Genomic DNA, 13,869 nt, shown 5'->3' on the forward strand with positions numbered 1-13,869 from the left:
GTCCCATGGTGTTTATTTATACTTGCATACTATTGTTTGTACAGATGGACTTGGTACCTTCAGGCGTTTGGAAATTGCTCCCAAGGATGAACCAGGCTTGTGGTGGTCTACAATTTTTTTGCCTGATTTATTTTGATTTTCCCATGTTGTCAAGCAAAGCGGCCCTGCGTTTGAAGGTAGGCCTTGAAATACATCCACAGGTACACCTCCAATTGACTCAAATTATGTCAATTAGCCTATCAGAAGCTTCTAAAGCCATGACATAATTTTCTGGATATTTCCAAGCTGTTTAAAGGCACTGTCAACTTAATGTATGTAAACCCACTGGAATTGTGATACAGTGAATTATAAGTGAAATAATCTGTCTGTAAACAATTGTTGGGAAATGACTTGTGTCGTGCAAAAAGTAGATGCCCTAACCGACTTGCCAAAATTATAGTTTGTTGAGAAGAAAAACGAGTTTTAAAGACTCCAACATAAGTGTATGTAATCTTTCGACTTCAACTGTATATACAGTGGGGCAAAAAAGTATTTAGTCAGCCACCAATTGTGCAAGTTCTCCCACTTAAAAACATGAGAGAGGCCTGTAATTTTCATCATAGGTACACTTCAACTATGACGGACAAAATGAGGGAAAAAAATCCAGAAAATCACATTGTAGGATTTTTAATTAATTTATTTGCAAATTATGGTGGAAAATAAGTATTTGGTCACCTACAAACAAGCAAGATTTCTGGCTCTCACAGACCTGTAACTTATTCTTTAAGAGTCCTCTGTCCTCCACTCGTTACCTGTATTAATGGCACCTGTTTGAACTTGTTATCAGTATAAAAGACACCTGTCCACAACCTCAAACAGTCACACTCCAAACTCCACTATGGCTAAAACCAAAGAGCTGTCAAAGGACACCAGAAACAAATTTGTAGACCTGCACCAGGCTGGGAAGACTGAATCTGCAATAGGAAAGCAGCTTGGTTTGAAGAAATCAATTGTGGGAGCAATTATTAGGAAATGGAAGACATACAAGACCACTGATAATCTCCCTCGATCTGGGGCTCCACGCAAGATCTCACACCGTGGGGTCAAAATGATCACAAGAACAGTGAGCAAAAATCCCAGAACCACACGGGGGGACCTAGTGAATGACCTGCAGAGAGCTGGGACCAAAGTAACAAAGCCTACCATCAGCAAGGGCATTGAAGATGAAATGTGGCTGGGTCTTTCAGCATGACAATGATCCCAAACACACCGCCCGGGCAACGAAGGAGTGGCTTCGTAAGAAGCATTTCAAGGTCCTGGAGTGGCCTAGCCAGTCTCCAGATCTCAACCCCATAGAAAATCTTTGGAGGGAGTTGAAAGTCCGTGTTGCCCAGCAACAGCCCCAAAACATCACTGCTCTAGAGGAGATCTGCATGGGGGAATGGGCCAAAATACCAGCAACAGTGTGTGAAAACCTTGTGAAGACTTACAGAAAACGTTTGACCTCTGTTATATACCCTTTGTTGGCAATGACAAAGTATTGAGATCAACTTTTGTTATTGACCAAATACTTATTTTCCACCATAATTTGCAAATAAATTCATAAAAAATCCTACAATGTGATTTTCTGGAATTTTTTTCTAATTTTGTCTGTGTACTATGATGAAAATTACAGGCCTCTCTCATCTTTTTAAGTGGGAGAACTTGCACAATTGGTGGCTGACTAAATACGTTTTTGCCCCACTGTGTGTGTATATATACTGCTCAAAAAAATAAAGGGAACACTAAAATAACACATCCTAGATCTGAATGAATGAAATATTATTTTATTAAATACTTTTTTCTTTACATAGTTGAATGTGCTGACAACAAAATCACACAAAAATTATCAAGGGAAATCAAATTTATCAACCCATGGAGGTCTGGATTTGGAGTCACGCTCAAAATTAAAGTGGAAAACCACACTACAGGCGGATCCAGGCTCTGGATAAGAGCGTCTGCTAAATTACTTAAATGTAAATGTAAATGTAATCCAACTTCGATGTAATTTCCTTAAAACAAGTCAAAATGAGGCTCAGTAGTGTGTGTGGCCTCCACGTGCCTGTATGACCTCCCTACAACGCCTGGGCATGCTCCTGATGAGGTGGCGGATGGTCTCCTGAGGGCTCTCCTCCCAAACCTGGACTAAAGCATCCGCCAACTCCTGGACAGTCTGTGGTCCAACGTGGCGTTGGTGGTTGGAGCGAGACATAATGTCCCAGATGTGCTCAATTGGATTCAGGTCTGGGGAACGGGTGGGCCAGTCCATAGCATCAATGCCTTCCTCTTGCAGGAACTGCTGACACACTCCAGCCACATGAGGTCCAGCATTGTCTTGCATTAGGAGGAACCCAGGGCCAACCGCACCAGCATATGGTCTCACAAGGGGTCTGAGGATCTCATCTCGGTACCTGATGGCAGTCAGGCTACCTCTGGTGAGCACATGGAGGGCTGTGCGGCCCCCCAAAGAAATGGCACCCCACACCCACCGCCAAACCGGTCATGCTGGAGGATGTTGCAGGCAGCAGAAGGTTCTCCACAGAGTCTCCAGACTGTCACGTCTGTCACGTGCTCAGTGTAAACCTGCTTTCATCTGTGAAAAGCACAGGGCGCCAGTGGCGAATTTGCCAATCTTGGTGTTCTCTGGCAAATGTCAAACGTCCTGCATGGTGTTGGGCTGTAAGCACAACCCCCACCTGTGGATGTCGGGCCCTCATACCACCCTCATGGAGTCTGTTTCTGACCGTTTGAGCAGACACATGCACATTTGTGGCCTGCTGCTGGAGGTCATTTTGCAGGGCTCTGGCAGTGCTCCTCCTGCTCCTCCTTGCACAAAGGCGGAGGTAGCGGTCCTACTGCTGGGTTGTTGCCCTCCTACGGCCTCCTCCACGTCTGCTGATGTACTAGCCTGTCTCCTGGTAGCGCCTCCATGCTCTGGACACTACGCTGACAGACACAGCAAACCTTGCCACAGCTCTCATTGATGTGCCATCCTGGATGAGCTGCACTACCTGAGCCACTTGTGTGGATTGTAGACTCCATCTCATGCTTCCACTAGAGTGAAAGCACCGCCAGCATTCAAAAGTGACCAAAACATCAGCCAGGAAGCATAGGAACTGAGAAGTGGTCTGTGGTCACCCCCTGCAGAACCACTCCTTTATTGGGGGTGTCTTGCTAAATGCCTATCATTTTCACCTGCTGTCTATTCCATTTGCACAACGGAATGTGAAATTTATTGTCCATCAGTGTTGCTTCCTAAGTGTACAGTTTGATTTCACAGAAGTGTGATTGACTTGGGAGTTACATTGTGTTGTTTAAGTGTTCCCTTTATTTTTTTGAACAGTACCAGTCGAAAGTTTGAAAACACCTACTCATTCAAGGGTTTTTCTTTATTTGTACTGTTTTCTACATTGTAGAATAACAGTGAAGACATCAACACTATGAAATAACACATGGAAACGTGTAGTAAACAGAAAAGTGTTAAACAAATCAAAATATATTTTATATTTGAGATTCTTCAAAGTAGCTACCCTTTGCCTTGATGGCAGCTTTGCACACTCTTGGCATTCTCTCAACCAGCTTCATGAGGTAGTCACCTGGAATGCATTTCAATTAACAGGTGTTCCTTGTTAATTTTTTTGAATTTCTTTCCTTTTTAATGCTTTTGAGCCAATCAGTTGTGTTTGGACAAGGTAGGGCTGGTATAGAGAAGATAGCCCTATTTGGTAAAAGACCAAGTCCATATTATGGCAAGAACAGCTCAAATAAGTAAAGAGCAATGACAGTTCATCATTACTTTTAGACATGAAGTCAGTCAATCAGGATCATTTCAAGAACTTTAAAAGTTTCTTCAAGTGCAGTCGCAAAAACCATAGTAAATCATAGCAGTGTGGTTTGAGCTTTGAGATGCTGCTGCCTACATACATACTTGAAACCATTGCCCACATTAATAAATGGAACACTAGTCACTTTAATAATGTTTACATATCTTGCATTACTACTGTTCAAAAGTTTGGGGTCACTTAGAAATGTCCTTGTTTGAAATATATATATTTTTTTAATTGCCCATTAAAATAACATCAAATTGGTCAGAAATACAGTGTAGACATTGTTAATGTTGTAAATGACTATTGTAGCTGGAAATTGCAGATTTTTTATGGAATATCTACATATGCGTACAGAGGCCCATTTTCAGCAAACATCACTCCTGTGTTCCAATGGCATGTTGTGTTAGCTAATCCAAGTTTATCATTTTAAAAGACTAATTGATTATTAGAAAAACCTTTTGCAATTATGTTAGCACAGCTGAAAACTGTTGTCCTGATTTAAAGAAGCAATAAAACTGGCCTTCTTTAGACTAGTTGAGTATCTGGAGCATCAGCATTTGTGGGTTCGATTACAGACTCAAATTAGTCAGAAACAAAGAGCTTTCTTCTGAAACGCGTCAGTCTATTCTTGTTCTGAGAAATTCCATGCGAGAAATTGCCAAGAAACTGAAGATCTTGTACAATGCTGTGTACTACTCCCTTCACAGAACAGCACAAACTGGCTCTAAATAGAATAGAAAGAGGAGTGGGAGGCCCCGGAGTACAACTGAGCAAGAGGACAAGTACATTAGTGTCTAGTTTGAGAAACAGATGCCTCACAAGTCCTCAACTGGCAGAATCATGAAATAGCACCCGCAAAACACCAGCCTCAACGTCAACAGTGAAGAGGCGACTCCAGGATGCTCCAGGATGCTGGCCTTCTAGGCAGAGTTGCAAAGAAAAAGTCATATCTCAGACTGGCCAATAAAAATAAAAGATTAAGATGGACAAAATAACACACACTGGACAGAGGAAGATTGAAAAAAAAGTGGTATGGACAGACTAATCTATGTTTGAGGTGTTCATATCACATAGACCATTTGTGAGATGCAGAAAAAATGAAAAGATGCTGGAGGAGTGCTTGACACCATCTGTCAAGCATGGTGGAGGCAATGTGATGGTCTGGGGGTGCTTTGGTGGTAGTAAAGTGGGAGATTTGTTCGGGGTAAAAGGGATCTTGAAGAAGGAAGGCTATCACTCCATTTTGCAATGCCATGCCATACCCTGTGGAGAGCACTTAATTGGAGCCAATTTCCTTCTGCAACAGGACAATGACCCAAAGCACAGCTCCAAACTATGCAATATCTATTTAGGGAAGAAGCAGCCAGCTGGTATTCTGTCTATAATGGAGTGGCCAGCACAGTCCCGGATCTCAACCCTATTGAGCTGTTGTGGGAGCAGCTTGACTGTATGGTACGTAAGAAGTGCCATCAAGCCAATCCAATTTGTGGGAGGTGCTTCAGGAAGCATGGGATGAAATCTCTTCAGATTACCTTAACAAATTGACAACTGGAATGGCAAATGTCTGCAGGGCTGTAATTGCTGCAAATGGAGGATTCTTTGACGAAAGCAAAGTTTGAAGGACACAATTATTATTTAAATTAAAAATCATTATTTATAGCCTTGTTAACGTCTTGACTATATTTCCTATTCATTGTGCAACTCATTTCATGTATGTTTTCATGGAAAACAAGGACATTTCTAAGTGACACCAAACTTTTGAACGGTAGTGTATATACTGTATTCTACACTATCTATTGCATCTTAGCCTATGCGCTCTGATATTGCTCGTCCATATATTGATATGTTCTTATTCCATTCCTTTACTTTGTGTGTATTAGGTATTTGTTGTGGAATTGTTAGACATTACTTGTTAGATATTGCTGCAGTCTGAACTAGAAGCACAAGTATTTCACTACACTCGCAATATCATCTGCTTACCATGTGTATGTGACCCATACATTTGATTTGATTTACAAAGGGGATATCTGATATTCTTTAGCTGACATATTATAGTTATCATGTGAAGTGTCTTGGGGTAAAAAAGGGTAATTAACCACATACCCCTCATTAACCCTTTGCTATAACATGTCATTTGAAACAGGCTTGAGTAAATGTTTTTAGAGAGACGGTCAACTTCGGCTAGAACAAGGACAGTTGAATACTTACCTTACTGAGGTGATGTAGATGGAACAGTCATTTGTGGGTCGTTCCATCTGATTTCAATCACTTTTTAACTGCACCCCTTTTTTATTTGAATTAAGCTTTCTATACATCTTTACACATGGTAGAAGGGGTCAGAAAGGGACTTTTTGGACCTGATTGCCAAAAAAATGTAATAGAGGTGATAGAGGTGCTTAAAGTTGATCCATTTTGCATATCCCACCATACCAAAAAAGTAATTGAAATCAAATGGAACGGCCCGCCATTAATTTCTACTCTATTCTTGCTAACACACTGTTCTTTCTAAACAAGTCTGCACTCAACTTGAAAGATACTGATCATAGGAGATGTTATGTGAATGTAATAAGCAGTACCTATTGAATTTACCGATAGCTTCTTTGTTGAGGAAAAATTGACTTACTATAACTGAGATATGTGGTTGTCCTACCTAGCTATCTGAAGATGAATGTACTAACTGTAGGTCTCTCTGGATAAGATTAGCTGCTAAATGACTCAAATGTACCTTATGATGCCAACCAATAAGATTCTTTCTCTTCAGTGTAAAGGGGCACACCATTTGGTGTGATGCAGACCGGGTGGAGAACGCATGGCTGAAGTGACCCTGTTGGTACTTTAAAGTTCTGATACAGAGTTATTACCTGATAAAGTCATGTCAGGATATGTAAGTTATCCGGTGAGAGCTTTTGTCCTGAACCCCCTACAGTGGGATAAAGGAGTGTGTGTCAATTGTTGGGGTGCCCATGTTGATGGGGATCAGAAATGTCCTGTGCGAGTGAGACAGGTTGAGGTTGCCAGGTATAGAGCAGTGAAGAAAGTGTCATATGCTGAGGCAGTGAGGAAAGTAGAGGATGGAGGGCTAAGGGTGAGGGAGCCTGAGAGGATTCCTGTGAGTAGTAAGCCAATACAGAGTGACCCCAACAGTTTGTGCTTCAGTAAGGTTGGCTTCTTGGTGTTTATTGCTATGGTCATTAATTGTACAGCAAAGACGTAACGGAAATCCCCGAAGATTGATTTTGTAGTAGCAGCTGCAGGGAAGTTTTTGGGTGTCAGAGATGTTAGTGCAGAAGAACTTCAGGGAATTTTGAGAGAAAGGGTTCCATCCACCCAGGCCCGTGAACAAAATGTGTATTTAACACTCCGACCTGTGAAGGGCAGCATAAGGCATCAAAGTATCCAGTCAGAAGGTGTTGTTTGCTGAGGCAGTGCAGATGGGTCAAGTGTGAGGGATCCTAAGAGGCTCCCGTTGAGTAGTAGATTTTTGCCAGAACAGAGCGATAGGCCTACGAACGAAAGGTACGGTTGGCTTTTCAATGTTCAATTCCATGGTTATCAACTGTACCACAGGAATGGAATGTAAAATTACAGAAAATAGGTGTTGTGGTGGCAGCTGCAGAGAAGTGCTTGGGATTAGGATAATTTACTACAGAAGATTTACACGGTGTGTTGAATGGTAGTGTTCTGTCCTCTCAGGCTGTCGGCGTGGTGTAGGATCAACATAGTGGAATGGGAGGTGGGTTTTTAATGAATGTTGGGTTAGTTGGCAAGTTTTTTCCTTTTGACTTTTCCCATTTATACTCCAGTCCAGTTGATGGCGGTAATGCAACGTTAATATTGGATACCAACCGGAATTAAAAAGATGTTGTCTGCCGGAAAACCACACCAAGAAAAAATCGTAAACGGAAGTGAACAATAATTTCCAAGTTAGCGTTCTATTGTTGTATTTAGACGTTTATTAACACCCTAGAACTCAACATATGACAAAATGAACTGCACAGCATCACATCCTTACCCAAGTTAGTGTTTAATTGCGTTGGAAACAGGACTTAAATTATAGGTTTTATATAAGTAAAGCTAGCTAGCGGTTAACGCTAACAATGGCTAACTGTATGGTTTTTCACACTCAAATAGCCTCCATCATGGAGGTGCTAGCGAATGCAGCCGTGGCAGACATCTGTAAACTCGTAGACGACGACTATGCAGTGTTTCGTTTGGAAATAACTCAAAGCCAGAAAGAAAACGGGGCACTGAGGAGGAAACTACAGCTACTGGAAATGAAGGTGGCACGGGAGCGCGCAGAGAGGACAATGACGCGAGAGCGCATCGTCCCAGGGAGTACTACGAGTAGTGTCAAGATCTTGGACCGATACAGAGGAATGGCAAGAGGTACATTTAGCATAACATGTACAGTTCAGTACCTGTCGCCACGTTCCCCTCTGCACATGTGTTCATATGCGTTTTGATCCGTTTTTTGCTTGAATGCAATAATTCCCCTGATTATTTATTTAGCTACCTTACGATAGACACAATTTCATATTCTAACTATATTCTTGATTAACTGCATTTCCTATTATTTACTCAATGAAAACAGTATGATGCATGTAACATAATACATCAGTCAATAAATAGTATATCATGAAGTTATGAGAAGTGTTACCTTACATCCTTGCCAATTGTAGACAGTGTCAAAACTGTGAATAGCATTGACAGTAGCTCAAATAACCACCTCTTTTCCTCCAATCACTCTCAGGCGAAGGACATCTCACTGGAGGCCACAGGATCTCTGTGAAGCCAGCAGGACACAATACATGGAGAGATGACCAACCAATCACTGTTGATGAGGGGAGTGGAATCTCAACCCAGCATGTTATCATGATAGAGGTCAGTGTAATAGTGTTGCATTACAAATTACAGTTACTTTGTAAATCAAATGTGGCTCATTTATTTCAGAAAGGCTTCCCTCAGGAATTCACTTGCTACATCATCATTTATCTGCCATAGTGGAGCTTGTGAGAATTCCTCACAACATATTTATAAAATTCTACTCATGTACTGGTAATAACCTCCTCGCCTCTTATCAGTCTGCAGATGCAGAAGCTGCTGGTCCTGGGGTCAAGCTGGAGAGGTCTGAAGGAGAGGATGACCCACGACACAGCAGAGACATCCAGAATGGAGCGCCCCCTGTAGCCACGGATGATTCCACCATTTCCCCAGCGCAGCACAGGACCCGACGTAGCATCACGGAGGTCAGTGGAACGCCGAACACCGTACTCAAGTCAGAGACCGACACAGAGACTTTAATGGGGCTGGGGCAACTGGGCTGTCCTCCTGCTCCCCGCTCTGAGAATTTACTTTACGGTAACCCGAGCCCGGTTCTATCCCATCAGGACTCAGGTGATGCATTACAGACTGGCAATGATCCGTCCTGTTCATACGCTACAGAGACTGAGATGATACCTGGTGACACATCTGTGGACATAGATACACAGACTAATCCAATGAGAGGTGACTGGAACCGGTACAGTAGTAGTGTATACTCTGAAGGGTGCCTAAATAAGAAACGGGAGGTTATAGTCTTAGATGACATGATTGTGAAAGTGGAGGACAACACTCCTCTGACATGGAATGCAAACGAAACTCACTTAGGAGGACACTCGCAGGGCAACACCAGTGACTTCTTAGACTACAGGGAAAGCTTAGAGACAAATTCAAATGTCGCAACCTACTCCCCTTTACATGCGTTCAGGGATCACGACACAGTGTCTACGTCAATGGGGCCTTCCGATTCACATGGCCGCGTCCTTTTCGATCAGGTATTGAACTCAAACGACAGGGCAAGAGCCCAGGCTCAGGGAGGGCGAGACAAATCAGGCAAAAGTAAAGAGAAACGGTTCCTCTGCATGTTCTGTCACAAAGGTTTCAGCTGCCTCCAGAAGGTGGAGAGTCACCAGAGGGTCCACACAGGGGAGAAATCCTTCAGCTGTACCCAGTGTGAGAAGAGGTTCTCCCACCAGCACCACCTGAAGAGGCACCAGAGGGTCCACACAGGGGAGAAACCCTACAGCTGCCCCCAGTGTGAGAAGAGGTTCTCCCGCCAGGACCAGCTGAAGATGCACCTGAAGGTCCACACGGGAGAAAGGCCATTCGCCTGTACACACTGCGGGAAAAGGTTCTCAGAGAGGAGCTACCTTAGGACACACCAGCAGAAAAACCATTCCACTCTATAACATAGAAAATAACTATTCCACTCGATAGCTTCTGACATTTAGATCAAACCCTGCATTAAAGACAAAGATTCATTTTCATTGTCGCCATCAGAAAATATTCACAGATGCATTTGGAATAACAAGAGTAACATATTTCAGTGTTGAATGTTCCTCAGTAGAATATTCCATCCAGACATTGTGATATATACACTGCTCAAAAAAATAAAGGGAACACGAAAATAACACATCCTAGATCTGAATGAATTAAATATTTGTATTAAATACTTTTTTCTTTACATAGTTGAATGTGCTGACAACAAAATCACACAAAAATGATCAATGGAAATCAAATGTATCAACCCATGAAGGTCTGGATTTGGAGTCACACTCAAAATTAAAGTGGAAAACCACACTACAGGCTGATCCAACTTTGATGTAATGTCCTTAAAACAAGTCAAAATGAGGCTCAGTAGTGTGTGTGGCCTCCACGTGCCTGTATGACCTCCCTACAATGCCTGGGCATGTTCCTGATGAGGTGGCTGATGGTCTCCTGAGGGATCTCCTCCCAGACCTGGACTAAAGCATCCGCCAACTCCTGGACAATCTGTGGTGCAACGTGGCGTTGGTGGATGGAGCGAGACATGATGTCCCAGATGTGTTCAATTGGATTCAGGTCTGGGGAACGGGCGGGCCAGTCCATAGCATCAATGCCTTCCTCTTGCAGGAACTGCTGACACACTCCAGCCACATGAGGTCTAGCATTGTCTTGCATTAAGAGGAACCCAGGACCAACCGCACCAGCATATGGTCTCACAAGGGGTCTGAGGATCTCATCTCGGTACCTAATGGCAGTCAGGCTACCTCTGGTGAGTACATGGAGGGCTGTGCGGCCCCCCAAAGAAATGCACCCCACACCATGACTGACCCACCGCCAAACCGGTCATGTTGGAGGATGTTGCAGGCAGCAGAACGTTCTCCACAGCGTCTCCAGACTGTCACGTGCTCAGTGTGAACCTGCTTTCATCTGTGAAGAGCACAGGGCACCAGTGGCGAATTTGCCAATCTTGGTGTTCTCTGGCAAATGCCAAACGTCCTGCACGGTGTTGGGCTGTAAGCACAACCCCCACCTGTGGATTTCGGGCCCTCATACCACCCTCATGGCGACTGTTTCTGACCGTTTGAGCAGACACATGCACATTTGTGGCCTACTGGAGGTCATTTTGCAGGGCTCTGGCAGTGCTCCTCCTTGCACAAAGGCGGAGGTAGCGGTCCTGCTGCTGGGTTGTTGCCCTCCTACGGCCTCCTCCACGTCTCCTGATGTACTAGCCTGTCTCCTGGTAGCGTCTCCATGCTCTGGACACTACGCTGACAGACACAGCAAACCTTGCCACAGCTCTCATTGATGTGCCAACCTGGATGAGCTGCACTACCTGAGCCACTTGTGTGGGTTGTAGACTCCATCTCATGCTTCCACTAGAGTGAAAGCACCGCCAGCATTCAAAAGTGACCAAAACATCAGCCAGGAAGCATAGGAACTGAGAAGTGGTCTGTGGTCCTTACCTGTAGAACCACTCCTTTATTGGGGGTGTCTTGCTAAATGTCTATAATTTTCACCTGTTGTCTATTCCATTTGCACAACGGAATGTGAAATGTATTGTCAATCAGTGTTGCTTCCTAAGTGGACAGTTTGATTTCACAGAAGTGTGATTGACTTGGAGTTACATTGTGTTGTTTAAGTGTTCCCTTTATTTTTTTGAGAAGTGTATATCACAATATATACAAGCCTAAAAAGTCTGTTACATAGTGGGTTTGTACTGTGGAGGATATATAATGTTCATAAATGCCTATTTCATTATTTCCATTCAACTACTTAATTTTTTTCCAAAAACACTTTGAGAAAATGAATGCAGTATCAAGTTCATGCAGACTTTTAGTTGTGACGTGTATATGTGGTTTTCATATTCTTTATTTAAATCATGTTTATGTTTATTAAACATATAATGGGACTTTTCATGAAGACTTATTCACCCCTTTGATTTCTTCAAATTTTCTAATAAAGTATGATTAAAATTGATTGAATTGTCTTTTTTATTTTTTCCCCCTTTTTCGTGGTATCCAATTGGTAGCAGTTAGTCTTGTCTCATCTCTGCAACTCCCGTACGGACTCAGGTGAGACGAAGGTCGAGAGCCATGTGTCCTCCGAAACACAACCCAACCAAGTGGGCATTCTTGACACAATGCCCACTTAACCCGGAAGCCAGCCGCACCAATATGTCGGAGGAAACACCATACACCTGGCAACCGTGTCAGCGTGCACTGCGCTCGGGCACACCACAGGAGTCGCTAGTGCGCGATGGGACAAGGATATCCCTGCCGGCCAAACCCTCCCCTAACCCAGACAACGCTAGGCCAATTGTGCGCTGCCCCATGGGTCTCCCGGTTGCGGCCAGCTGCAACAGAGCCTGGACACAAACCCAGAATCTCAAGTTGCACAGCTAGCACTGTGATGCAGTGCCTTAGACCACTGCGCCACTCGGGAGGCTGAATTGTAATTTTTTTGTCAATGATCTACACAACATATGCTGTCAAAGTGGAACAATAATTCTAACATTTTTGAAAGTTTAGTGAAAAATAAAAAAACTAATATACCTTGATTAGATAAGTATTTACCCCCCCCCCCCCGAGTCAGTGATTACAGCTGTGAGTCTTATTGGGTAAGCCTGTAAGGGCTTTGCACACCTGGATTGTGCAATATTTGCCCATTATTATTTTCTAAGTTCTGCAAGCTCTGTCAAGGAGTAGAGGATCATGGCTGGACTGCCATTTAAGTCTTACTGTACATTTCCAAGCAGATTTAATTCAAAACTGTAACTTGCCACTCAGGAACATTCCCTGTCTTCATGGTAACCAACTCCAATGTAGATTTGGCCTTGTGTTGTAGATTATTGTCCTGCTGAAAGGTAAATTCCTCTCCCAGTGTCTGGTGACAAGCAGGCCCCCCCCCAAAGTTCCTATGCCTAGCTCCATCCCGTTCCTTTTCATCCTGAAAAACCCTGTTTTTGCCAATGTCCAGCATACCCATACCATGATGCAGTCACCACAACACTTGAAGATAAGGAGGCGGTTACTCAGTGATGTGTTGGATTTGCCCCAAACATAAGGCTTTGCGTTTAAGTAAAAAGAGTACTATTACTGTTGTGCCTGGTTGCATACAGGATGCATGTTTTGGAGAAAAATATATATATTTGTATTCTTTTCACTCTGTCATTTAGGTCATTATTGTGGAGTCACTACAATGTTGTTGATCCATCCTCAGTTTTCTTCTATCACAGCCATTGAACTCCGTAGCTGTTTTAAAATCACTGATGGCCTCATGGTGACATCCCGGAGCAGTTTCCTTCCTTTCCTGCAGCTCAGCGGAGAAGGACAACTGCATCTTTGATATGTTTGTGGTTTAATACATCATCCACAGCATAACCCTTACAAAAAAATATTGCAGTCAGAGTGCAGTATAACTGCAGTGGGCTGCAAATACTGCGACCAAAATACTTTTTTTTACTGAAGTAATTTTGCAATGCAACTGCTGTTAGAGTGCAGTATAACTTAATATAATTAAGTTATTATTCAATTACTGTGTCCAAAATACCACAGTCAACTGCAGTTATTGCACTTTTATTGAAGTTTCAAAACTGCAAATCTTTTTTTGTACGGAAATTAACTTAAGCATGCTTAATTAAATAGATGTTCAATGTCTGATTTGTTATTGTTACCCATCTACAAACCACGGCCTTTCTTTAAGGCTTTTGAAAAGCTCCCTG

General features: G+C 43.0%; 1 protein-coding gene and 1 long non-coding RNA gene across 2 annotated transcripts; both read left to right on the forward strand.

Annotated features, from left to right (window-relative positions):
• The first annotated feature begins 1,837 nt into the window (after positions 1-1,837).
• Positions 1,838-12,125, forward strand: LOC127908096 (uncharacterized). Its single transcript, XR_008066178.1, has 2 exons — positions 1,838-1,899; positions 10,420-12,125. It is a non-coding gene; the product is annotated as an uncharacterized LOC127908096 (long non-coding RNA).
• On the forward strand, positions 7,712-12,125 carry LOC118395479 (uncharacterized). Its single transcript, XM_035789297.2, has 4 exons — positions 7,712-8,231; positions 8,596-8,726; positions 8,927-9,091; positions 9,762-12,125. The coding sequence occupies exons 1-4, from the start codon at positions 7,943-7,945 to the stop codon at positions 9,867-9,869; spliced, it is 693 nt and encodes a 230-aa protein (XP_035645190.1). The 5' UTR covers positions 7,712-7,942; the 3' UTR covers positions 9,870-12,125.
• Positions 12,126-13,869: the final 1,744 nt, after the last annotated feature.

The sequence above is a fragment of the Oncorhynchus keta genome, chromosome 16 (genome assembly GCF_023373465.1).
Source record: "Oncorhynchus keta strain PuntledgeMale-10-30-2019 chromosome 16, Oket_V2, whole genome shotgun sequence".
NCBI lineage: Eukaryota > Metazoa > Chordata > Actinopteri > Salmoniformes > Salmonidae > Oncorhynchus > Oncorhynchus keta.

Bases quoted from the DNA above. Each gene is read 5' to 3' on its own strand.
- LOC118395479 (XM_035789297.2), top strand. From the start codon at position 7,943: ATGGCTAACTGTATGGTTTTTCACACTCAAATAGCCTCCATCATGGAG. The intron at 8,727-8,926 runs GTCAGTGTAATA...GCCTCTTATCAG, and splicing joins AGCATGTTATCATGATAGAG to TCTGCAGATGCAGAAGCTGC. The intron at 9,092-9,761 runs GTCAGTGGAACG...TCTGTCACAAAG, and splicing joins CCCGACGTAGCATCACGGAG to GTTTCAGCTGCCTCCAGAAG.